This window comes from Colius striatus, chromosome 9 (assembly GCF_028858725.1).
Source record: "Colius striatus isolate bColStr4 chromosome 9, bColStr4.1.hap1, whole genome shotgun sequence".
NCBI lineage: Eukaryota > Metazoa > Chordata > Aves > Coliiformes > Coliidae > Colius > Colius striatus.
In genome coordinates this window covers 28,508,714-28,531,551 of record NC_084767.1, presented here as the reverse complement: position 1 = coordinate 28,531,551, position 22,838 = coordinate 28,508,714, and the positions used below count along the sequence as shown (strand labels likewise).

The 22,838-nt window shown below is 35.8% G+C and overlaps 1 protein-coding gene across 1 annotated transcript in view; it reads right to left on the bottom strand.

The window, feature by feature from the left end:
* Positions 1–1,267: 1,267 nt before the first annotated feature.
* Positions 1,268–22,838, bottom strand: part of ITGAV (integrin subunit alpha V) — a 51,223-nt gene continuing 29,652 nt past the window's right edge. Inside the window, exons 17-30 of the mRNA XM_062002361.1 lie at positions 22,598–22,752; positions 20,602–20,739; positions 19,932–19,999; positions 18,681–18,828; positions 17,401–17,493; positions 16,312–16,391; positions 14,507–14,587; positions 13,405–13,510; positions 11,170–11,328; positions 9,771–9,884; positions 8,326–8,439; positions 8,122–8,229; positions 6,953–7,075; positions 1,268–6,561 (exon numbers count right to left, since the gene is read on the bottom strand). Of these exons, the coding sequence (XP_061858345.1) occupies positions 6,466–6,561; positions 6,953–7,075; positions 8,122–8,229; positions 8,326–8,439; positions 9,771–9,884; positions 11,170–11,328; positions 13,405–13,510; positions 14,507–14,587; positions 16,312–16,391; positions 17,401–17,493; positions 18,681–18,828; positions 19,932–19,999; positions 20,602–20,739; positions 22,598–22,752 (1,583 nt within the window). The 3' untranslated portion in view covers positions 1,268–6,465. The remainder of the gene's footprint in view (positions 6,562–6,952; positions 7,076–8,121; positions 8,230–8,325; positions 8,440–9,770; positions 9,885–11,169; positions 11,329–13,404; positions 13,511–14,506; positions 14,588–16,311; positions 16,392–17,400; positions 17,494–18,680; positions 18,829–19,931; positions 20,000–20,601; positions 20,740–22,597; positions 22,753–22,838) is intronic.

The window sequence follows — 22,838 nt, the reverse complement described above, 5'->3', positions numbered from 1 at the left end:
TTTCCCCGTAGTGAATCCACATTGACTCCCCCTGGTAACCATCTTTTCTTCCTATGTTTCAATTTCTTTTCAAATAAAGTATTTTCAATTTCTTCACCACGTTCTTAAAATTACTTGATGTGGCAATTCAAATATATAAATATAAAAACAGCATAATTCAACTGGAGGCAGTGGAGTTATGTTGATGTAAATAACCTCAGGAGGTGGTCCAGCATTTTGTTTAAGGCGGTTATGGCACAAGATGGGAATTTGAAAGACCACTCTGTTGCCTTGATTCTGTAATGAGACAGATCTTGTCACTAATTTCTCAGTAATGCATTAATTTGGAACTGCTTAAGATCACTGTGCTGATAATCAGGTTATCTAGCAAAAACTAGGCCTGTGGTAGCTGCAGTGCATATTGAACAAATTATAAGAGTCATGTTTTGACTACTGCTGTGACGTCTCTTATTATGCACATTTGTTGTAGCTACTGTGAGGTCACTGAAAGCTGTTAATTAAAACACAAAACCAGGTTTTAATTTTTTTTTACTGTTCTTTTTAGTTGTTTTGAGGTTTTTTTGTTAAATTCTTTAGCAGCAATTCAGGGAACTCAGTAGTTTGGAGTTTTTCTAAAGGGTTCACAAGTACCACCATTTATTCTAGGAACATAAACATATAAGCTCTTGTTGTGACACACAATATTTACTGTCACCCCATTGACAAAGATGAGTATGACTGCTAATCAGAAAAGATGTAATACTAAAATAAGTCTAGTAATATAAGAAAAGAAACACCACCTCTCTGAGAATTTTCCTAATGAAAAGTCAAGAATTCACTATTTTCTACAGTGATGTGGCAGCTATAAAACCTGAAATATTTATTTTTTGTATGTAAAAATATTTGTAAGAAAATAGTTTTCTGATGAAAGAATGTAATTTGTGATTACATTCTTGCTTGGGATTACAACATTTTTTGACTCAAGGTTAATATGTGCCACTTCAGCTGATAATGTAGAAGTTGTGTAAATGTGACCTTTTCATATTTAGTACATAACTGGATTACAAACATATACTGTGAAATATTTTCAGGTTAATTAAAATGCATTTTAAAAAATATGCTTAGGACAAACCACTCAGATTTCCTGTTAATAAGGAGGTATTTTATTCAAAAATTCTAAATATCAGAATCAACCCAATACTAACGTTTTTCAGTTTATCCAATCATAGTATTTTGAAATTGTACACATATATAGAAAAATACAATGTAAGAAAATCAATCAAATTTGGATTACGATGAAAATAAGTAGTTGAAAAGAAAACCATAGCTTAATAGCTATATATTTGATACCAGTACAAAATTATTATGCCATAACCACCCCATTTTTTTGCAAGACTTATAATTTAATAAAAATAAGGTGGCATCAAGTGTATATTGCTCTCCTTAAATGTACCGAAGACCTCTGGAATAAGTTCATAGTTACTGAAAGTATTTTCATTTATGTTACAAGTATTTAATACACAACTAAGAAACCAAGAATACAGCACTCTCCTTAGTATGTTAGTTTTCTGCTTGTGCAAACAATGCTCTACTGACTCAATGCACAAGCAAAAAAGGCAAAACAAAAATTACAAAGAAATAAAATGTTACATTTTGAAAATACATCATAGCAAATACAGGTTTTTCTTCATAGACTAGAAAGGTCCACCTAAACCTGTACAAGTTTTTTGAAGATTTATATGCTAAATTAAATCTTCATGCAGTTTGCAAAAGCCAAGAGTCAGGTTACTCAACCGTAATGCAGCATATTTGGAGAAAGTCCTTGCATGAAAGGTTAGAGTTCCTGTGTTTTCTACACACTGGAAAATTCTACACACTGGAACAAAAATAGACCAAAATACTAAATACCACAACCCCATGAAACAGTAGTAGCACTACAGACTCTAAACCATTACTGTATAGTCTCTAGTCAAATTTTCCACAATGGACAAGAATATTGTACCAATTCTCCATAACTCAGGAGTTAGTAACGGGTACGCTTTAGAATATACATCACATTTCACCCAATGTGGGTGATCAAACACTTTCTATACCATTCATTTATCACCTCAATTTAACAAATTGGTTTGTTAATGTCCTTAGAAATATTGACCACAGTAAGTCAACAAATGCTACATCCCTTCTCAAGCAAACAAAAATACACAGATGACTTGGCAGTGAACTAGATCTGACCATATTGTATTGCACTTGGGAATCAGAAGCTAGAGATTCAGTACCAGAGTTCAGGTCCCACTCAAGTCAATGAGTTATTAAAGTTCAGCATATAATCATGATCCAAACTGTGGGATTTTTTTGTGTGACGAGGCCACTGTCAACAGAGAACTAATGGGTTCTTCCCATCTCAGAAACACAAACAAAATCATCTCTTTGTAAGGCTCATCTGTGGTCTGCCACCACCCTTCTAGTTTTTTAATTTCCATTTTCCTTTTATAAAATCCTATTTTACAAAACAGCCAGCAGCATTGAACAGAAAGAGTCACATTCAAAGCTGACCACAATGAATGTCAGGTTTTCTGTGACTTAAGACTGTAGAATACCAGGTCTTAAGTCTGAACCCAAGAGGAAAACTGACTAGATTTCTCACCAGGGTAATGCTGCTCTGCGACTATTTATGAAAGTGTAAGAAAACAATAGTGCAGGGTCTATACCAGACTAACCAACAGCAAGCCCAAATATTGCAAAAATCTAAGTGCAACGTGGATCATCAAAACCATTTGATTATAGCTGAAATATTTTCAAAATACCCATGAGAGTTTAAATATTAAGCACAGACAGAAATTCTGAAATAACTAAATATTAAATCTTTGTTTGCAATAAATGATTTATAAAGAAGGAGCATAAAGGGGCATATATCATAAACTTTCTTAAAATTTCCACAAGCATTATGTGAATCAAAGATGAACATGTAAATCAAAATTTAAAACAGAAAAATCAAATAAAATTATTAACTTGATACTGATATCTGCAAATATTTTCTCAAAGATTTCAACTTACTCCCACGTTTGACTTTGCAGTCACGCTTAAACAAAAGCTATCTCCCCAGTCTGGTAGTTTCTTGAAAGAAATATAAACCTATAAATTCGGTTCCTGGCTTTATGTTTTCTAAGTATTGTGAAATATAGTAATAGAGAGTATGTATTTTTAATATAAATTGCTTTTTAATATTGATCATGAGATCTTGCAATAATTGCAAACTGAAGTACTTAACAAATTTCATATTTCATTATAAAATATATAGCTCTTAAAATGTCTTCATTGTTTAAATAATTACATATGTGTTGATTTTCCATTCATAAAAGATACGCTTCTGAAACAACTCTCAAAAGAACATTAATTCTGTTACTTGTATTTTTTTAATGCTTGCAGTACATATCTCACGCTCATCAATTTTGACTCAAGGGCATTAATTTAATTCTACAATTATTTTTTTTTATTTAAGTTTTAACATCATCCTACAATATTTGCTATAAGAATATATCAATGCTCTAAGTCAGTATGAAATTCATACTGAAATTAAGTACGCATACAGTCTGTAATCTTATACCTGAGTCTAGAATGTGATATCAAATGTTTCCTGCACCCCCATTCAGGAAAACATCTTGTTCAGAGTCTTCCTGAAACACGTATGTTACTTTAAGCTGAATTTAGGGTGTTATACCTATGTTCACTAAGTAACCTGTATACTCTTATTTACATGTGTTAATGGATTTGGTTATTTTAACCAACTGGAAATTAATGGACATGGGAGAAGCGCCTATTTGCTTTTATTCTCCAGGAGAATGCAAGAAAATGAAAATCACTTAAATACATTTTACTTTATGTAACTTCAATAAATGGAAGTAACTTTCCATAGCTACAGTAGTTATACCAATAAAATGTACCTTTTTATCGTGAAAAATCAGCAAAACAAGGGCTTCCAGTTGCAACAATAAAATTAAGATGCATTTAGCACTGACATTTACAATGCTACAATATCCCTTCCATGTTACTTTCATCTCCTTATAATGCCTAGACGTGCAAGTAGTCTAATAAATTTGAAGTCAACACAGTGTGTATGTGTAATGAAAGCACACATGTAAGAATTAGAGCTATAATCTGTCTGACAGTCTCTTAAACCTCTTAACCTACCAAGATTAAGACTGGGTAAAACCGATCTGCTTGCATATAGATAATCAGTTGACAAAGTGTGCGAAAAGCCTGTGTAACTGAAACTGTGTTTTATAAAAGTCACATTTTGAGGCCAGGAGCAAATCCTGACTCTTGATTCTTTAGTACATTACTAGTAACAATATTAGAAGATAAAAATAAAACCTTGGCCACATTGAAGACAATGAAAATACAGTAAAAGTGAATTTATGTCCTACACTCTCATATAAACTAATTACATCTAAACAAATTATCTAAAACTATAACACGTAAATAGATAAATACGCAAGCCTATATCTGATATACACACTGGCCCCCACAGACTTTGTGCTGTCTCTCTTAATGACTCAAATGCCATCATGGTTCAGCAAGTAAGAATGGACTTACAAACAAAATCAATTTTTAAATCTCAGAAAAGATACAGAAATGAGAGTTCATTTCATTTCATATAATTTTGGGTTTACTGGGCATTGCAGTATTTATGGGGGAGATGCAGCTTTGAACAAAATCCCCAAGACAGAAAACCAAACCTGAGGTTTTGTCCTCTTAACAGCTTGTTTACATAGAAATCTCACTGGTATAATGACAGTAGAAGTATTCCTTTCTATATGTGACTGCATATGGGGAGTTTATAACTTAATTTATTCCCTTTTTGGAGCAGAGAATAACCAAATCTTATATAATGCACCTTTGTAATAGTTTAGGTATGTTCACTTGAAGATTTGTGCAACACAGCTACATGTGGTTGCATGCAAAACTACTTCCTAATTTGCAGTTACATGTCTAGTGAAATGCATATAGACAATGTTCTTGTGTTTACTAGCAAGTAAAAGAAGCTTCACTCTATGACACCAGTGCCAAGGAAAATAAACCCATGGCTTTAAATCACTGAACTTACGTTTAAAAAAGAACAACAAAACAAAATATTTAGTGTCTTTTCATTACCAGAAATGTATTGAACATAATGAAATGTATTGTGCAACTGAAAGTCTTCATCCTTCTTAAATCTTTTTGTGCTGCCAGATATGCCCCGCTCTATTTTGACAAGCTCACTGAGGGCAGGTAGGAAAGCAGGCATGAGTACAGCTGAAGTACTCGTCTACTCCAGATACATTTGGCTGGCAGCTTAGTTTAAGCAGTTCCTGTATTACTCCATCCTGCGCTCAGGCATGGTGAACCACAGAATGTAAGAATTAACAACAGCTTCCCTACAGCACATCAGGCAACCTGTCACAAAGTATCCCTCTCCATTGTTTGGCCAGAAACTGAAATTCAAGCCAAGTAATAGGCAGACTCGACTTCAAATCCTGTTGAGGTTTGGCCTGTGAACATAAATACTATGGGTTTTCTCAACAACACATCTATTGGCAGATGAAGTCTAACATCTTGTCCCTGGCAGTATCTGAATGGATCCATGCTGCCAAGAATTCTGTGGAACACCTGGATTTTGCTCCTTGGAAATACACAGCTTAGTCTTTGGATCTTGACCTGAATCTATCTTTTCCCTAGGTCCCACAGAAAGTATATCATCTGCACCTTTCTAATGCTCACTTCTGTTTGTGTAGGCTCAATCCCTACAGTAAGAGATGTAGGACCTGGAGAACCGTATTTGTGAAGTTTAAAGGGAAACCAGAAGACCTGTGTCTGAGCAGGAAGGAGAACAGACATGCAGAATAGGTATCAGATGTGTATAATTCCACTAAACAATCTATTTCTTTTTTTTTTTTTTTTTTTGGGCAGGACAAAAATCATCAGCAGATTTAACAAGTCACAGAATATTTTCTAGTTTTGTAAAACAGGCTATGTTCAATGTTCAATTTTTTTGTGTGCAACTAGTCTTCAAGAGCTAGGAAATGAAATGTAGTGTGCACCAAAAAAAACCTCAAAAAACCCCCCAATCAAACCTAAATGTGTAAACCACTAAGTATCTATGGAACTTGTTGGCTTCAAGAGCAAATGCAGAATCCATGTTACAGTTCATGTTAAGTCAGTCCATGATTCAAAAAAGATGCTGTCTCTGACATCCCAAGAAGGAAAATCATAGCATTACATATTACTCTTTTTTTCACACACAAATCAATGCAGATAGTCAAATGTATGAACATAATTAAAACAAAAAGGAAGATTTAAATATATCGCTCTTATTTTGTATATGCTGATAGCTTCCGAGAGCAGCAGCTTTGCAGTTATGAGTGTTTTTTCCTTAAGAGGGAAACCAATGTTCGTAACCAAGATGTAGGCATTTTAAAATTTTAGAATGTCTTACAGATAAAACTCTGCTTAAGCTTCTGATGTTCCTTCTCCATTCTCATGCGGTTGCAGTTGTTCTCTTTCTTGTTCTTCCTGAGGTGGTCTCACACGTTTGAAAAACCCCATCTATAACACAGAGAACAATAAAGGAATTGCATTGTGATTTTCTAAACATACAAACGTTCTTTCTCTTCTCTTCTCTCCTCTTCTCTCTCTTTGATCTGATTGGTTACTTGATTTTTATTTTCCCCTCCTAGTCTCTCTCTCCTTTACTTTTCATTTCTAAAGCCAATAAACAACTGCTAAAACATTAAACTGAGCAACTCAGTGCCATCAGAGACATCGTCTTAAAAATGCAACTTATTCCTGAAAAAGCTAAAAGGCTTTTACAGTTATCCAGGCACTTCTTCAGGTGATAGGGGGACGAAAGTATTTCTGCAAGCTGCTGGTATTATGCAAGTAATACATCACTAGTAGCAAAAATACAATAATATGAAAATCAAAATACAGTACTTACCCTGTACATAACAAAGACTAGAACAGCCAAGAGCAATAATCCTGCTAGGACAGCCAAAATTATAACCCACACCGGCACAGGCATAGGTTGTGGTTGAATGCCCCATGTAATATTTGTAGTAACCTAATACAAAAATGCAATAAATCACACTTTGCACAGCAGCGACATGCCAAGTTTATTCATGTAGTGTAAGTCACAGAATCTTAAGGGTTGGAAGAGACCTGGAAAGATCATCTAGTCCAACCTCCCTGCCAGAGCAGGCCACTTACAGTAGGTCACACAGAAACTATTCAATTAATAATCTTAATCCGGCATAAATTACTTTTTCTCTCCCATGTGAGTAAACAGCTATAGATAAATAGTGACATAAAGACTTCACTGTCTGAAATTTAATGGGATTTTAAAATTAAGTCAAAACAGGGGGTTGAGATTTTTTGGATTGGTGTTTTGCAATCAGTGATACCATGGCAAGACATATTCTGTAATGTTTGATGATTTTTAATAAACCTGTGGGAATATGGAAATACTTGGAAATTAGAGCAAATAATTCAGGGCTTTTCCTTTTTCCTCTTAAAAGGCAGTAACCCTTGAAACTAGAGTTAACTCCACAAAGCTTAAGAGAGAAAACTCAGTAATAGGTATTAGAAACATTTTAAAAAAAAAATTAAAAGAAAAACAATCACAATCTTTTTTAATCTCTTTCTTAAGATCTTTTGTGCTGTAGTGCCTACCAAAACCTTTTAATTTGGCAATGCAAATAAATGGGCTGTATCCTCCTTTCTGTTTGCATCTTATCTTGTTTCTCATAGAAATCCTCTTGGGCATTGATTGTCTTTTTGTTTCACATGCACATAGTACTTCATAATATAATAAATGCCCATTATTCAAGCTCCAAGCACTACTCCAGTAGAGGACAATTTTGAAGTAAAATATTTAACAACAATGGCATTAACAAGATCATTTTTTTTCATTTTCAGAAGACTGTTAACTCTAACATTATGACAAAATTTTGTTTTACTCTCAATTGTATAACTGAATTTATATGTGAATCAAATATTTGATAAATGACAATTCTACTAAGTCAGAAAAAAAGATATTCAATAGTCTTTGGTTTCATATTAATTTAAAAGTTATTATGTATGGTAACAAGCGGGATATAAATGACTTACTACTGTAGAATTGTGGATATCTTCAAAAGAAAGGTTCTTATAAGGGAACTCTATAACATTGAAAGAAGCAGATGATTTGAGAGAATAGGAATGATTCTGATTTTCTTTCTGTGTAAGAAAAAACAAAATTATTATTGCATGCAAATACAAAAAAATCCCTTTTTATGTTTCAGAAGCACAGACAGGATATTCAGTGTCACTCACATTCATGAAAGTTTGGGTCCAGAGGCGTGATTTTAAATACAATATTGCACTTTTTCCTCTTTCCAGGTGCCCAACTTGACAGACTATCTTTAAGCAATCAGCAGTTCCACAGCCCTGCATATAAAAGTAAAAAAGATTTTTCCAATAATGAAAATGTTTAAAAAAATTGTTAATGGCATTACTTTACTGACATGTATACATCATCAGCCTCACAAAGCACCATAAACTATTCAACTATATTCTATAACCCAAATACTGAATAATTATTTATAACATCCTATCAGTTTGCATTCAGAAAAATATAATGTGAGCTGCTCAGATCCCAAAGATGAAACAGTTGGCAGTAGCTTTAAGGTATGGACTTCATCTACATAGGCAGCATTGCTACATCCAACAGGAGTTCTGAACTTGAGTGACTAGCCTAATCTGTAAGGCATACTTAGGACTACAGAAGTTGAACGGGCCTTTCACAATAATATTGATGCTAAACAGAAGAATGATGAGCAAAATGAGGCTTCATTTTATAATTGTCACTTAACTATACTATAGATAAAAGCACTGCACAGTGTAGGCACATCTACCACTGTTAAGTACAACTCTGTGAAATTATTATGAAGATGAGATATTAGACTCTGGGGTGAAATCCTTCTAAGTCATTGGTAAGATCTGGCAAAAGCCAAGCCCTTAAAAAAGATATCAAAAGCGCCTTCAGAAATGCACTTATAAACACTGAAGTATATTTGTAGCTTTTATCTAAAAGAAGTAGCTTTTCTCAACATAAAATAAGAAATTAATCCCTATTTTCACTTTCTGTGCTCAGCCCTTTATTGTGCCCAAAGGACTACCATAGCCCCATGAGTTCATCCTGAACTCCCAAGGGTTTCTCCTAGCTGTTTTGTCTGCCCTGCCTTGCTCAAAGCAGGGACAGGCCCATGTCTGCAAGTTACAAAGACATTAGAGTAATACATTTACTTCATATTAGAAATTATTAAATTATTTATAGTCTCGTGTCAGACCGCAGAATGTCCACTGATCAGCTAGGAAATGTGTTGTGAAATCAACTGTATATTGTAGCAAAGATGATGACTGCAGCACTGCTTGCTCTCAATTATCCTATTTTACCAGCCTTCCTCCTCTCAAGTACTGATTTTCAAATTCAGACAACAGCATAATAAAGAAGACTGACATCAAATGAATGACCCAACTAGACTTTTGTTTTTAAGGACTTAAAGTGTTAATAGCACAAAACTCTAGGCAAATGCCTCACTGTCTGAAGAAAACCCCAAACCAAACCAAACCAGCTCCAGAGCATATGACTTTTTTGCTGTTAACTGTTTAACATGTATCACCTATATGATACTTCATCTCATGGAGGTTTCATCTCCACCTTCTATTTTTTTCCAAAAAATGAACATTCTAAGAACATATTAATGTTGAGAGCTTACCAAAGTCTGTACATCTCCTTCAATAGCAGTTATATCCCTTCGACTGATGCGATGATCGTGGTTATCTTCCCTGCTAAGTGTATCATTCTTTTCATCATCTTTAGAAGCAGAAATCTAAGATGCAACCAAGGAAATCCAAATAATAATTCTTATATTTGGATATTTGCAGACTTATGTAACTGACCATGTTTCTCCCTGTGCATTTTTCAGAACCTGGTTTTACCTACAGCTGTAATTAAGAAGTTACTCCTGCCTTTTCTAGATCACTGATGCAAATTTCTACTAACGCAGAGCCCCGAGTATCAAATTCTTCAACTCACAATTTTTTCATGTGCAGAAAAAAATGTAGTCTTAGACTGCAATAAATTAATTTTGCAATCCTTTATAAAATATTTTTCATCCACACTTCAGTTTTTAACTATGAAAGAATAGCAGTAGCATGGTTCTGATGTACCACATAAATTTTCATTCAGATGCACAAAAACTAGTTTAGGATGGGCTTGAAAAAGTATATGGTATGTTTAATAAAGTATTTCAGTAATCCCTTAGAAATTCCAAACATAAAATTTCAAATTTACATATAGGACTAGGCCAAGCCATGCTACTTGTCTTCTACATAACACATATAAATGAAAAAACTTAGAAAAGAGTTGTAAAAAAATATATTATTACAAATGGTATAGCAAAAGCACAGGAAATTTGTATATATATGTTCACTAAAGTTGCTTTCTGATTATCAAAGATACATGAGCACTCTTCATTGTTCTATACACTATCTTCCCTTAAGTCTTTCTATACAACTCTTTGCTTAAATTCTTCTAGAATTAATATTCTGATTTTTCCTTGTTCTAAATTGTCTTAGAATTCATCTCTCTACTCTCAACTGAACTTGCTGGTTCATAAATACGCGGTGTTTCTTGGTCTAGTCCAACCTAGGAAAAAGCAGTTTCTTCTGCTCTGTGCTCTGCCAACTGCATGTTTTGCTGGCAGTGATAGCATACTATAAGCAAGTAACAGAAAATACAGTGACATTTTCTTAAGACACAAACCCCAGAAAATTTACATAAATGGCTCAGAAGTATCTGGAATGGTTTTATTCATGATCACGCTCAATATAATTAATTGCTTTGGACTTAAAATGCATACAGTTTAGGCTTCAAGAAAAAGAAAAAACAACAAAAAGAAACAGGACAAATTTATCTTTGCATTTACAATCCACTGTCTGCTGTTTATTTCACCTGCTATATATTTTGACACGTATTATCAAACAGTGAAGTCTTGTTCCTCAGCAACAGATGAAAACTTAACTCAGTGTTAGACTTTCTTAGGGATCTGGTATTTTGAGTGTGTTTCTAAAACAAACATACTTTATTTCACTCAAAAATAAAGTCCTGCTTACCTTAATTTTCAATGGATTGATTTCCATATCAGAAGTGCAGTTCATGGGACCATCAATTTCATACTGAACAATGTACAACAGTGTGTAGTTTTTATATTTGTAAGGCCACTGCAGAGTCATCATCACCTTGCTGAATGCACTTGGACCATTGTTTCTCAGCTGATGGTGAAAATGAAGTTAGCAGATGTAGGAAACCCCAATGCTGCCTTCTTTGTTAATGTGCATGTAGTTTTTATTTTCAACTGAGTCATAAATTATACAGCTGCTACGCCTACCCACTTATGGCACTACCATCAACAACTTCACCTAAAAATTCAGTCCTCAGCAGAAAAAATTTAAAAATATTTCTGTAATTTGATAAAAAATACTTTGAAGAAAAGTCATACGGCATTTGAGGGGGTTTTTTGCCTTGAAGAAATGTAATTTTTTGCCTTGAAAAAAAAAGTATTTTTCATTGTCTATTGCATGAATCACAGGCACTGTATATGTCTCAGCCAAGATACTCTGACCACAGATTCATACATCTATAGTTTTTGTTAGATAAATGGTCTCTTAAGTACTAGAAAAAATCTTATCTACTCTTATTCACACAGCTTTCAATAAATTTTGTTTAATTAAATCATCTAGATTAAAGCTGTGATCATTCCTTTAAGAAGATTTGAAATACAACATTTCTAAAGGCAAGACTTCTCAATAATGATTCATAACGTGGACTACAAACCAGGATACTGAATAATTTATGAGTCGTTTAGGAGTCGTTTTCTGACTTCAAGATACTTCAGTTGTTTCATCTAGGTTTCAAAGGGCTTGAAAATAAAACTTGTGTAACCACGTTAATAAATCAGCCTCTTCTCTTTGGCCATTCAAACAGAATCACAGAATCTTAAGGGTTGGAAGGGACCTCTAAAGATCATCTAGTCCAACTGCCTCTGCCAGTGTAGGACCACCTGGATTAGGTCACAAAGAAACTCATCCAGGTCGGTTTTGAATGTCCCCAGAAAAGGAGACTCAATAACCCATCTGGCAGCCCCTTCCAGTGTTCTGTCACCCTCACAGTGAAGAAATTCTATCTTGTAATTCTTTGGAACCTCTTATGTTCCAGCTTATACTCATTGCCCCTTGTCTCCTATCATTGGACATCACTGAGAACAGCCTGGCTCTATCCTCCTGACACCCACCCTTCACATTTTTGTAAACGCTAATGAGGTCACCCCTCAGCCTCCTCTTCTCCAAGCTGAAAAGCCCCAGTTCCCTCAGCCTTTCATCATAAGGGAGATGCTCCACTTCATCATCTTTGTGGCCCTGCACTGAACTCTTTCCATCAGCTCCCTGTCCTTCTTGAACTAAGAGGCCCAGAACTGGACACAAGATTCCAGATGCAGTCTCAAGAGGGCAGAGGAGAGAGGGAGGAGAACCTCTCTCGACCTACTGCCCACAGCCCTTCTCATACACCCCAGGATGCCATTGGCCTTCTTGGCCACGAGGGCACATTGCTGGCTCATGGTCATCCTGCTGTCCAGCAACAACCCCAGGTCCCTTTCCCCTACACTACTCTCTAACAGTTCTTTCCCCAACCTGTACTGGGACATGGAGTTATTCTTTCTCAGGTGCAAGACTCTACACTTGCCTTTGTTGAATTTCATTAGATTTCTCCCTGCCCAACTCTCCAGCCTGTCCAGGTCTCACTAGATGGCAGCACAGTATTCTGGTGTGTCAGCCACTCCTCCCAGTTTAATATCACAGCAAATTTGCTGACAGTGCCCTCTGTTCCCTCAGCAAGGTCATTCATGAATATATTGAATAATACCAGTTCCAGCACCAACCCGAGGGACTCCACTAGATAGAGGCCTCCAACTAGACCCTGCCCCATTGATCACCACTCTCTGCCTTCTTTCCTTCAACCAGTTAACAATCCACCTCACCACCTGATCATCCAGTCCACGCTTTCTCACTTTTGTGGCAAGGATATTGTGGGAGATGGTGTCAAATGTTTTACTGAAATCAAGACAAACCACATCCACTGCATTACCACCATCTATCCACCTGGTTACACCTTCACTCCTGTTACACTAATTGCAGGCATTGCAACCCTTCTTGCAGACATCAATTGACCCAGCATTAAAGAAAAGGATAAAATCTTTGTTTCCATGTGAGAACAAAATGAAGAAAAAAGTAGTAATTTATTCCAGGGAAAAAAAATATTTTTGTTTATCACAGAACTGTGTAATTACATACCTCATAGATATGCTGAACTAGAGGCCCAATATCATCTTCTGTTTCTGGATTCTCCTTTGGCTGCCAATTTGCAATAGGAAGGAATATGTGATCGGGAGATGACACACTAAACAGTAGAGCAAACAAATCATTACCATGAAGTAAGAAACAGTAAAAGTAAAGCTCTAGAAAATCTCAAAAAAAAACCCCATGATTAAATTACAACCTCCAAATTTTCATCATCTGTACACTAAATCTGTATACTAAATGTTCAGTTTTCTCCTCTACATGAAAAGAGGCATTTTGTTTCCTGTTCTAAACTTTGGGTTCATCCTATGACATCTAGTAAACCATTAATAGAAATAATATACATACAGGTCCTCTAAAAAACACAAAGTGTGAAATACTTCACTAATGAGAAATATCAGCAATATAGAGACTTTATCAGTACGGTCTTAAGAATAATTCTGCATTCGCTGAAAACAGTGAAGCTAGAAATAAGAGTTTTCAGTTGCTCCATCCCCTCGACCTCTCAGATTCTAACAAAATTAGATCACAATAATGAACATAGGCAAAATTTTAAAAAACATGATTCAGAAATCTGAGTTAACTGGACAAGCAAGAGGATTATATAGCTTTCAGTATTGAAGTATATATTTCTGGTAAGCAGAAGTAACAGAAATAATGGAGTCATTACAATATTAATACTATGCTTAAGACTGAAGAAGGTGAGGGCATGGCAAACTTATCTTCAATCGGATTTTTAGCTTTGGTTTTAAAAAAAAGTTTTCAGATGAAAACACAGCCAGTCTGTGGAAGAGGAAAGTGGCCAGAGAAATGTGTGCAACTGCAAAATGAGGAGTATTTTTTTTTTCTTTTTCTATAAATCCTAGTTACAGAGGCACATCCTGCTTTTTTGGAATTGATTTTGTAATTTAAAATTATTTAAGATCTGAAAGTCCAAAGGCTGAGTGGAGAGAACAATGTTTTCTTGATGATTAATGATTCCTTAAGGCTTACTGAAAACTTACAAAGACCTGAAGGGAAGTTCCTTAAATACAAAGAAGTAAACTTGTAAAATTCATTTGAGAAGGACATTTATTAAAATGGTATCGATACTTACCCTCTAATTTCAACAGCTGCTAAAATAGCCAGATCAGCCTGATAGGATGCTACTGGACTTAGATTGTCATACAGGTTGGAACTGCAGAAAAATAAAATGTTCATTTCTTAAATGAAATAAGCTGAGTATTTTTTAAAAAGCTACAACTTTAAAATACTTGTATGTAACAGCATAACGACTCCTGAGCCACTGTAGGAAAGTACAGTTACTAAAAACTAAGGAGCAGATTCCAGCAACTTCTCACTTATATGCTTGACAGTTTCACCTTCAGCAGTTTGGAAGGTCCCTCAGCAGGGCCGACTGCTCCTTAGCTGCCAAATGCAAGAAAATCCGAATGACAGCACTGAGTGATGACATCAACTATATAGCTAACAAGGCCTTAAGTTCCACTTTAAGACAACTGTTTTGCTCAGATATTTGTTGGTCTCCAGTCCCAAGGCAAAAAAACGTATGCTAGGGCTACTTTTGCCAAGTCCACAGTCTTCAAACCAGTACATGAACACTATTAGCATCTGATTTCAACACTTCAGATACTCCAGGAGATGATAGATATTAAGGCATGTAGCATCACTCGTATATAACATTTCTTTGGGCTTTCTTTGCAAACACAGAGAGCATTCCTATTCCCCTCAAACTGAAGCAGGGAACAGAAGCAGCATCTCCACAAATACATCTGATCATTCCCAATACCTAACTAAACAATTGCCTTCAAAAAGATTTTCTTCAATTCTCTAATTGTTCTTCACTACTGCTGTAATAAATAAAAAAAAAAACAAACAACAACAAACCGTGCATCAGTGTTTTCTTCCCAACCTGTAAATACCCCATTCCTTGAGAGACTAGAGCTGTTGCACTAGGAATTGTGCCAGCTTTGGAAATCTAGCTTTGAGAGTTTAAGACAAGTAATCTTTAAAACCTCTTCAACATAATACCTTGATAATGCCTGTCACTATGAACTGTGATTACCATGTTCAATTGCACCACTGTTCTGGCATTCAGAAGTCATACAAGGAAATTCCTTTCATAAAAGGTGGAAAATGTTACCAGAATCTCCTTTCTTTTCTATCAAAAAGAAATATGACTTAAGCAGTCTGGATCAGTATGGCAAACCACTGTATCAGTAAAACAGAATGGCAGGTTTAAACTTACTTAACTCTTGTAGGCAAAAAATGCTTATATAAATGAGAACAGTTTATTCACTCACAACATTAAAAAAAAAAGAGAAGCCTTTAAATTGAAAAAAAAAAATCTAAAGTTTTTAGCCCACTGCAGGAAAAAAAAAAAAAAAGCAGCTGTATTTGTACTGTCCATCAAGCAACATAAAACTGTATTGGGTAAAAAGACTCCTACTGATCATAACTCTAGATGTTAAATACCATCTCCAGTAGGCATAAATTCAGATTTATGTATCATATTTACATGAAAGAACAGGAACACTACTGTTTTGTTCCATTATATTTTTAGACTATCATATGCTAGCTATAGTAAAATACTTAAAACAATTCACTGCATGTTGCTCCTGCTCACATCATCACATGTGCTGACTCTTCTGAAAGACTTATTACCTCCCATCCTCAAAACACCTAAAATTTGAAATTCTGGCTCTACATCAGAAGGAATTCAAGAGTTCAGTCATTAGTTTTCCTCTATTATATAAAACATAATTCATTATAAAGATGTGTTTATGTTTTAAACAATTACAAGGCAAAGACCAGAGCATTAGTCCAGAGTAGAAACTATCTGCTTAATTCAATCTGTTTACTTGGTTTCTACCAGATGAGGTAAATACTTATAGATTTCCATACCTTCGGATTTGCAAGTCAAACTTCACAGAGGTATCCATTTCAGACTGCTGGTGCACACTGAAACGCAGGCCAGCTAACAGCTTTAGAAAAAAATCACCATGGTTCAGTGGAGGCACAATAAAACATGTGATTAAGGCTTCTTAATACTATTACACTACAACAACATTGCTTGAGGTTTGTGGTCATAAGAGAACACATGAAGAGAACTGGCAAATAAAACTAGTCCAGTTCATCGAGACTAGAAATGTATCATGCACTCTGTAGACTTCAGCTGATGTATCACTGACACCAAACAGAAATGTAATATTTCCATCATGGTCACCAACTTGCTTCAGCTATTTCTACACGTAACTGAGCCTTCCTATGTGTGACGAAAGGTACTGTGATCTAAAGAACAGGGCACACTTTAATGATTCTAAATTCAGTTCTCAAGGTTTTTTCTAAGTCAGTGGAAGAGAGCTGCTTCAATATCTGTACAGTTCAGCTTGATATGCAAGACTTTGGAAATAGCATTTATTCCTCTACACAAAACGTCTCTTGGAAGAAAAGCATCAAAGTGTTTATAATTACCACTGATTCTTATTTTATTTCCTCAGAAACTAAGATTTATAATGTGACATCATGTTAAAATCTGACAGGTCTCAATAACAGTTTTTTATTTCTTCCAGTTTCAGCTATATTTTGTGGAAGTGCAGAGGTTTCAACTAGACAAAACTCTCTAACTTCACAAACCTAGCAGAAGAGAGAAGCACTATTAGGTTTCCACTAAGGGTAAGGTGCCTTATGAGCTACTTTTTTATTGTATACTAAAATATATGTATCAGGTAAATCTAAAGACAAACTCATGAGGGATCAGAGTTCAGTAATTCCACCGTATAATGAACTATTCCTTTTGAGTTGCGTCACAGAACTCATCAACACTCCTTTCAGCCTTTAATTTAGTTGCAAAGTTGAAAACAATTACCAATGAACTAACAAAATGTGAGCAGTTAAATCTCATCTTAAATTCCTGTGAGTAAACATTTTGCTGTAAGATTAAAAAAAGTGCTCCTGTTTGAGCTACCAGATACCTGTTGGACCAAACCTTACCTTGGTGCCTGCTTTCATGGGATTTCCCAGGTCACAAACTACCATGCGAGTTTGATTCTCTGTTTTAAAAGCACATGACAGTCTTGCTAAAGCCTACAATAAATCAGGAAGAAATATTAAAGGATGTCATTCTTTACTTCTGGGCATCTGGATGAAAGTCTGGAGAAAAGTTCTAGATATTCTGCATTAATTTAAATTTACTCAGTCCTAACACTGTCAAACACTACAATGACAAAATTTGAGTATGAAAGTCTTCGTGAAGGCAAATATTTTTAATACAAGACAGATGCTCTTTCCAAGGTCATAAAAAGAGATACTCATTACTCATATACTGAATAGCACTACTGACTTTTGTAGTCTAAAGCACTTCTCCACATGGTTCTTTAAAACCTATATGAAAAAAACCTTGACAATCACGCAGACTCTACCTAAGAAAATAACAATTGGAAGGCAAAATAATATGCACATGTATCAGCTTACTGTAAAAGAGGTCTTAGAGGGGCTATCAGATTTTGATAAAGTCACATCACAGAGCTCTAGAGTAGAAGAGGTAAACTGGAAGAGCCAAACCAAGGCATGGTCTATCATACATGAAGGATGTGGTATCAAAGTTGAAATCCTTTGATACAGGGGGAAAATAATTTTCCCTTTAAGATTCTGCAACTTTACAGATGTATTGATTGATCATAGGTTACACCAAATAAAAACAAAGATGAAGAAAATCTGAAAGTATATTATTTACATATAGTTATTATGGGCTAAACCAAAATTTGGGCTATACTAATGTGTCTTGAAAGAAACAGAAGTTATAGAGATATTTTATAATACAAGGGTTAGTCAGAAAATATACTTTAGTATTCTACCTAGTGACAATAACTGACAGTCAAGACTTTCAACATACTTAGGTGGAAGAAGATAGCAATATACAACATTGCTTTTTGTTTTACAGGTGCCCAGCTCTTTACCTAGCACGTGACATGCTAAGTCTAAATTTAAACTAATTAACAAGGGCATTGCTCAAATAAAATAAATTGTGGCAGATAGAACTCTCTATGTCAAGCTCCATCACATAGATGATTTTCCTCTGTTGCAAGCGATAGGCTGTTAAACTGGAACCATCTAGACGGGTGTTACATAGCCTTGGGGCTTGGAAGAATTTTACCATTTTTTTGGTGCTTTGCTTTACATAAAAACCACCATGGATAAACCCTCTCCCACACACTTCCATAACAGCACCTAAAATATGATAACTTGAAGAAGAAAGATAGTTGGAATTTTACCTCATTGTTACGAACAACACCAATGAAATCTGCTTGGGGCGGAACAATGACAAAGAGTTCTGCTTCATAGGCTCCTTCTCCCTGATTCTGAGCACTGACAATTAGTGTCAATGGATTGTCATCACCAATATAGATCTGCTTCTGATCACTACAAGAAACAAGTGTAAAAATAAGCTCTCTGTTCAGGTTTTAAAATATATTGAACTATTGAGCTTGTAGAAACAAGAGACATTTTGAAATTGCACAGAGTAGTGTAGAGGTAGCACCCATGCTTAAAGAATGTCAGGAGAGCTCTACACTATGTTTAAAAAAAACACCATGTCTACAATCACCAAGACAGAGCAAATATTATATGCTGCTTCATAAAATTTTGTTTAATAAACCACAAAACAACAAACATCTTTTTGTAACAAAGAACAAACAATTATGAACAGTTAAATCACTGTGTAAATTTTTAATCAAATGTCTACTTAGCAGAGATAAAAGCATATATTTTTAACAAAATTCGATAGAAGGCTCAACTACAGAATACAGCCAAGATCTTGGAAACGCTTTTTTTTCAGATACTTTTTGTATCATTTCAAACAATATACTTTCATTTCACCAACTACAAGGAAACCTAACTATACCTGCACTGAGGTAAAATGTTTCTGAAGTATTTGCATTAATTAGTATGCCTGTGAACTGTACTACCTACACATACATACATATAGCTCTGCACTAGTGAGAAAAAAAAAACAGATTACATTTATGAGTAGTAATAATATCTTAAATTAAAGAGTTAAAATACTTCATTTCCAGGTTTAATAAAAGTATTACCAACACTAAAAGTTTTTCTCATAGGTGGGACAACAGAGTCCTATTTTACCCCTTGCTATATAAAATCACACCTGTTCACATACTCATGTGAACATATCTCATACTGAATAACAGAATAGTGTTTGCAGCTGTCACCACTTTATGCTTGCTATGCATGTCCAGTGCAGTAAATATACAAATAAACACTGTGTACATATAGTACAGGCTGGGGAGAAGATGGGTGTTCTTCCAGCATTATATGCTAAAGACATTAGGTTACAAAGCAGAAAGTGAGGCTTCCTTGAAACAAATAAGCATGAGCTTAGATTGCATACATTAAGGAGTCCTACTTATTTCAATACATACTTTTAACAGAACTATTACAAGTATTACAAGTATAGAATTCAAGCAGAAAAGTTACTTTCCCCTGTAGTATTTTTATCACGTATTTACCTTTCTACTGAAACCTCCAGCTTGGGTTTGCAGACATTATCATCACCACAGTCTAGCAGAATATGTGCCTATGCAAAAATCAAATGCAAATTACTGTAGTAATTCCTGTATCTGTTCTAACATACATTTCCAATAATATTGTTTCATCATCAAATACATTTTTTTCTGAATAGCTGATTATGAGATAGATTCATTTGATTAGTCTCAGAAGACAACAGATGAGTTTTTATATACAGGAGGCCTTGCGCCTCAACCTGCCACACTGCAATTCCAGGACTGATGTCTAAAGATCTACAAACAAATGCAAAAAATTGTATAAAGAGTAGAAATAGTAAAACTGTAAGAATAAACATAATATAAATAGAGCACCATAGAAACATCCCAAACCTTCAAGATTAACACCTTCAATACTTCTCTATTTGCATTTCTCCAGAAAACTGTTAAGTAGTATGTGTGAAAAAAAGTTCAGCACTAAGGATTAACATGTCAAAAAAGAAATTAGAATGAGGAAAGAAACCAGAAAGACAAACAAACAACAGCCATCAATATTTCCATAATTCTATGCCTAGACTAAAGCATTTTGGTATCTTAATTTTTCAGAAGTCCTAAGATGAATGTAAACTGAAAATACATTTTGGGTTCTTTCCTCATAGATTTTGTATAAGCATACCTGTCTGCTCATATTAGCAGGAGTGAACTGGTTGAGGATAGGGTGCAATCCTGTTGCATCTGCAGCTGTTCTGTAATCCAGACGATACTCCATAAAAATAGTAATGGGAGTTAGTTTGTCTCTGAATTCAGATTCATCCTGAGGAAACCAGAAATTTTAATTACAATTAAATCAACTAAGGAAAACAGCAAAAAAAATATCCTTCTGTAGTGGTTTTGCCTAGATCAGGTTTTTGGTAGTGGGGAAGGCTACAAAAGTGGCTTCTTTAAAGAAAGAGCTGCCAGAAGCTTCCCCTGTAGCTGACAGGACTAATGCCAGTCAAATCTAAGATGGGCCTGCCATTGATTCAGGCCTGGCCAATTAGTGACTGAGATAATACCTCTGTGAATAATGTATTGGAGAAGGGGAAGAAGTTGCTGTGCAGGTGCTTAACTGCAGCACCAACAGGGAGGGAGAATGCGAGAGCAACATCTCCTCAGACACCAAGGTCAGTGGAGAAGTGGGGGAAGAAGGTGCTCAGGCACTGGAAGAGAGACTCCCCTGTGACCTGTGGTGCAGCCCATGGTGAGGCAGCTGTCCCCTGGAGGTCACTGGGGAGCAGAGATCCACTTGCAGCCAGTGGAGGACACCTGCAGGAGCAGTTGGATGCCTGAAGAAGGCTGTGACTCTGTGGGAAGTCCACACTGGACCTGGGAGCTGAGAGGAGCCCACGCCAGAGCAGGTTTGCTGTGAGGACTTGTGATCCTGTGAGGGACTCAGGCTGGAACAGTCTGTCACTGAAGGACTGCTCTCCCTGTGGATGACCCACATTGGGGCAGGGTGTGAGGATCTGCCCCCATGGGAGACCCCATGCTGGAGCCCATGGGAAGGACCCATGCTGGAGAAGTTCGTGAGGGACTATCTCCCATGGGAGGGAGCCCTCATTGTAGCAGTGGGAAATGTGAGGAGGCCTCCTCCTGAGAAGAGGCAGTGGCAAAGTCCATCTGTAATGAAGTGACCATAACCTCCATCCCCTGTGCCACTTGGGGAGAGTCCTGAGAAGAGGGAGGGATGGGGGGAGGTGTTTTAAAATTCAGTTTTATTCCTCATCTCCCTGCTCTTATTGTTCACTCAATAAATCAAACCTTTTTCTCCTCAAGTTGAGTCTGTTTTGCCCGTGACACTAATTGCCGAGCTATCTCCCTGTCCTTATCTTGACTCACAAACCTCTCATTATGTTTCTCTCTCCCCTGTCCAGGAGGGGGAGTGATATTACAACTTGGTGGACACCTGGCACCCACCCATGGCTAAACCACCACACCTTCCAAAGCTTCTATAGGAACAAATAGTCATCCCACTAGCAATACTGAACAGTATCTTTGTTTCTTTTTCTTGTTGTAGTAGGATTGAGGAAGTCAAAACAATATTAAAACTTCTGAGCACTTTTCAAACTGGAAAAATTCTTATCAAAAAAACCTGCAATATAAAATGTGAGCATGGACAATTTTAGCAGTAACATGCCTATTTTACAAATGGAAAACTGTCCACATTTGTGGGGACTAAACCCAAAAAAGACAGAGAAAAATCAATCCCAGTATTTCTCCTGCTATTTGCTGATCTTTTTTTTTTAGTTGCAGTTCTGTATTTTTCTTTATTCTTCCACATCCAAAGTAGAAGCACAACCTTTGCTTATTGACTTTCATGCTCCTTGGAAATTATAACTAATTTTGTGCCTAGATGGCTTGTCCAAGAAATCTCTAACAAGATTCAGAACTAAATTGTCAATCTACTCAATGACCAGGACCTTAGTCAAAATAATATCCATCATTCACCCTCTGACAACATTAACAACCTGGGAGAGGCATATGTTTTAGTCATTTTAGGTGTAGCCATAGGCCATGATGTTTCTCTAGCTTTTTTTTTTTTTTTGGCATGGGGGTTGAAACACTTAACACAAGGCCCTTATAACAGAAAACATACCAAAAATTGTTTGCCTAAAATGTAAATGGCTACTTACCCTCAGAAAGGCATCAAGTTCTTCACAATTCATTTTGCCTCCCTTCGTAATTGTCATGTTTTTAGAGTGGCTGGGCTGTTTGCTGTGGAGAAAGAGAGCTCTCCTTATAGCTCCTTTCTGCTTAAGTTTATCCAACAGCAGCTCCACTTGGAAGTCTGTCCAAATCAAAGCATTTAAGGTTAGGCATATCTCATTTAAATACACTGCAGATTCCCATCACAAATAGAACTGAATACAGATT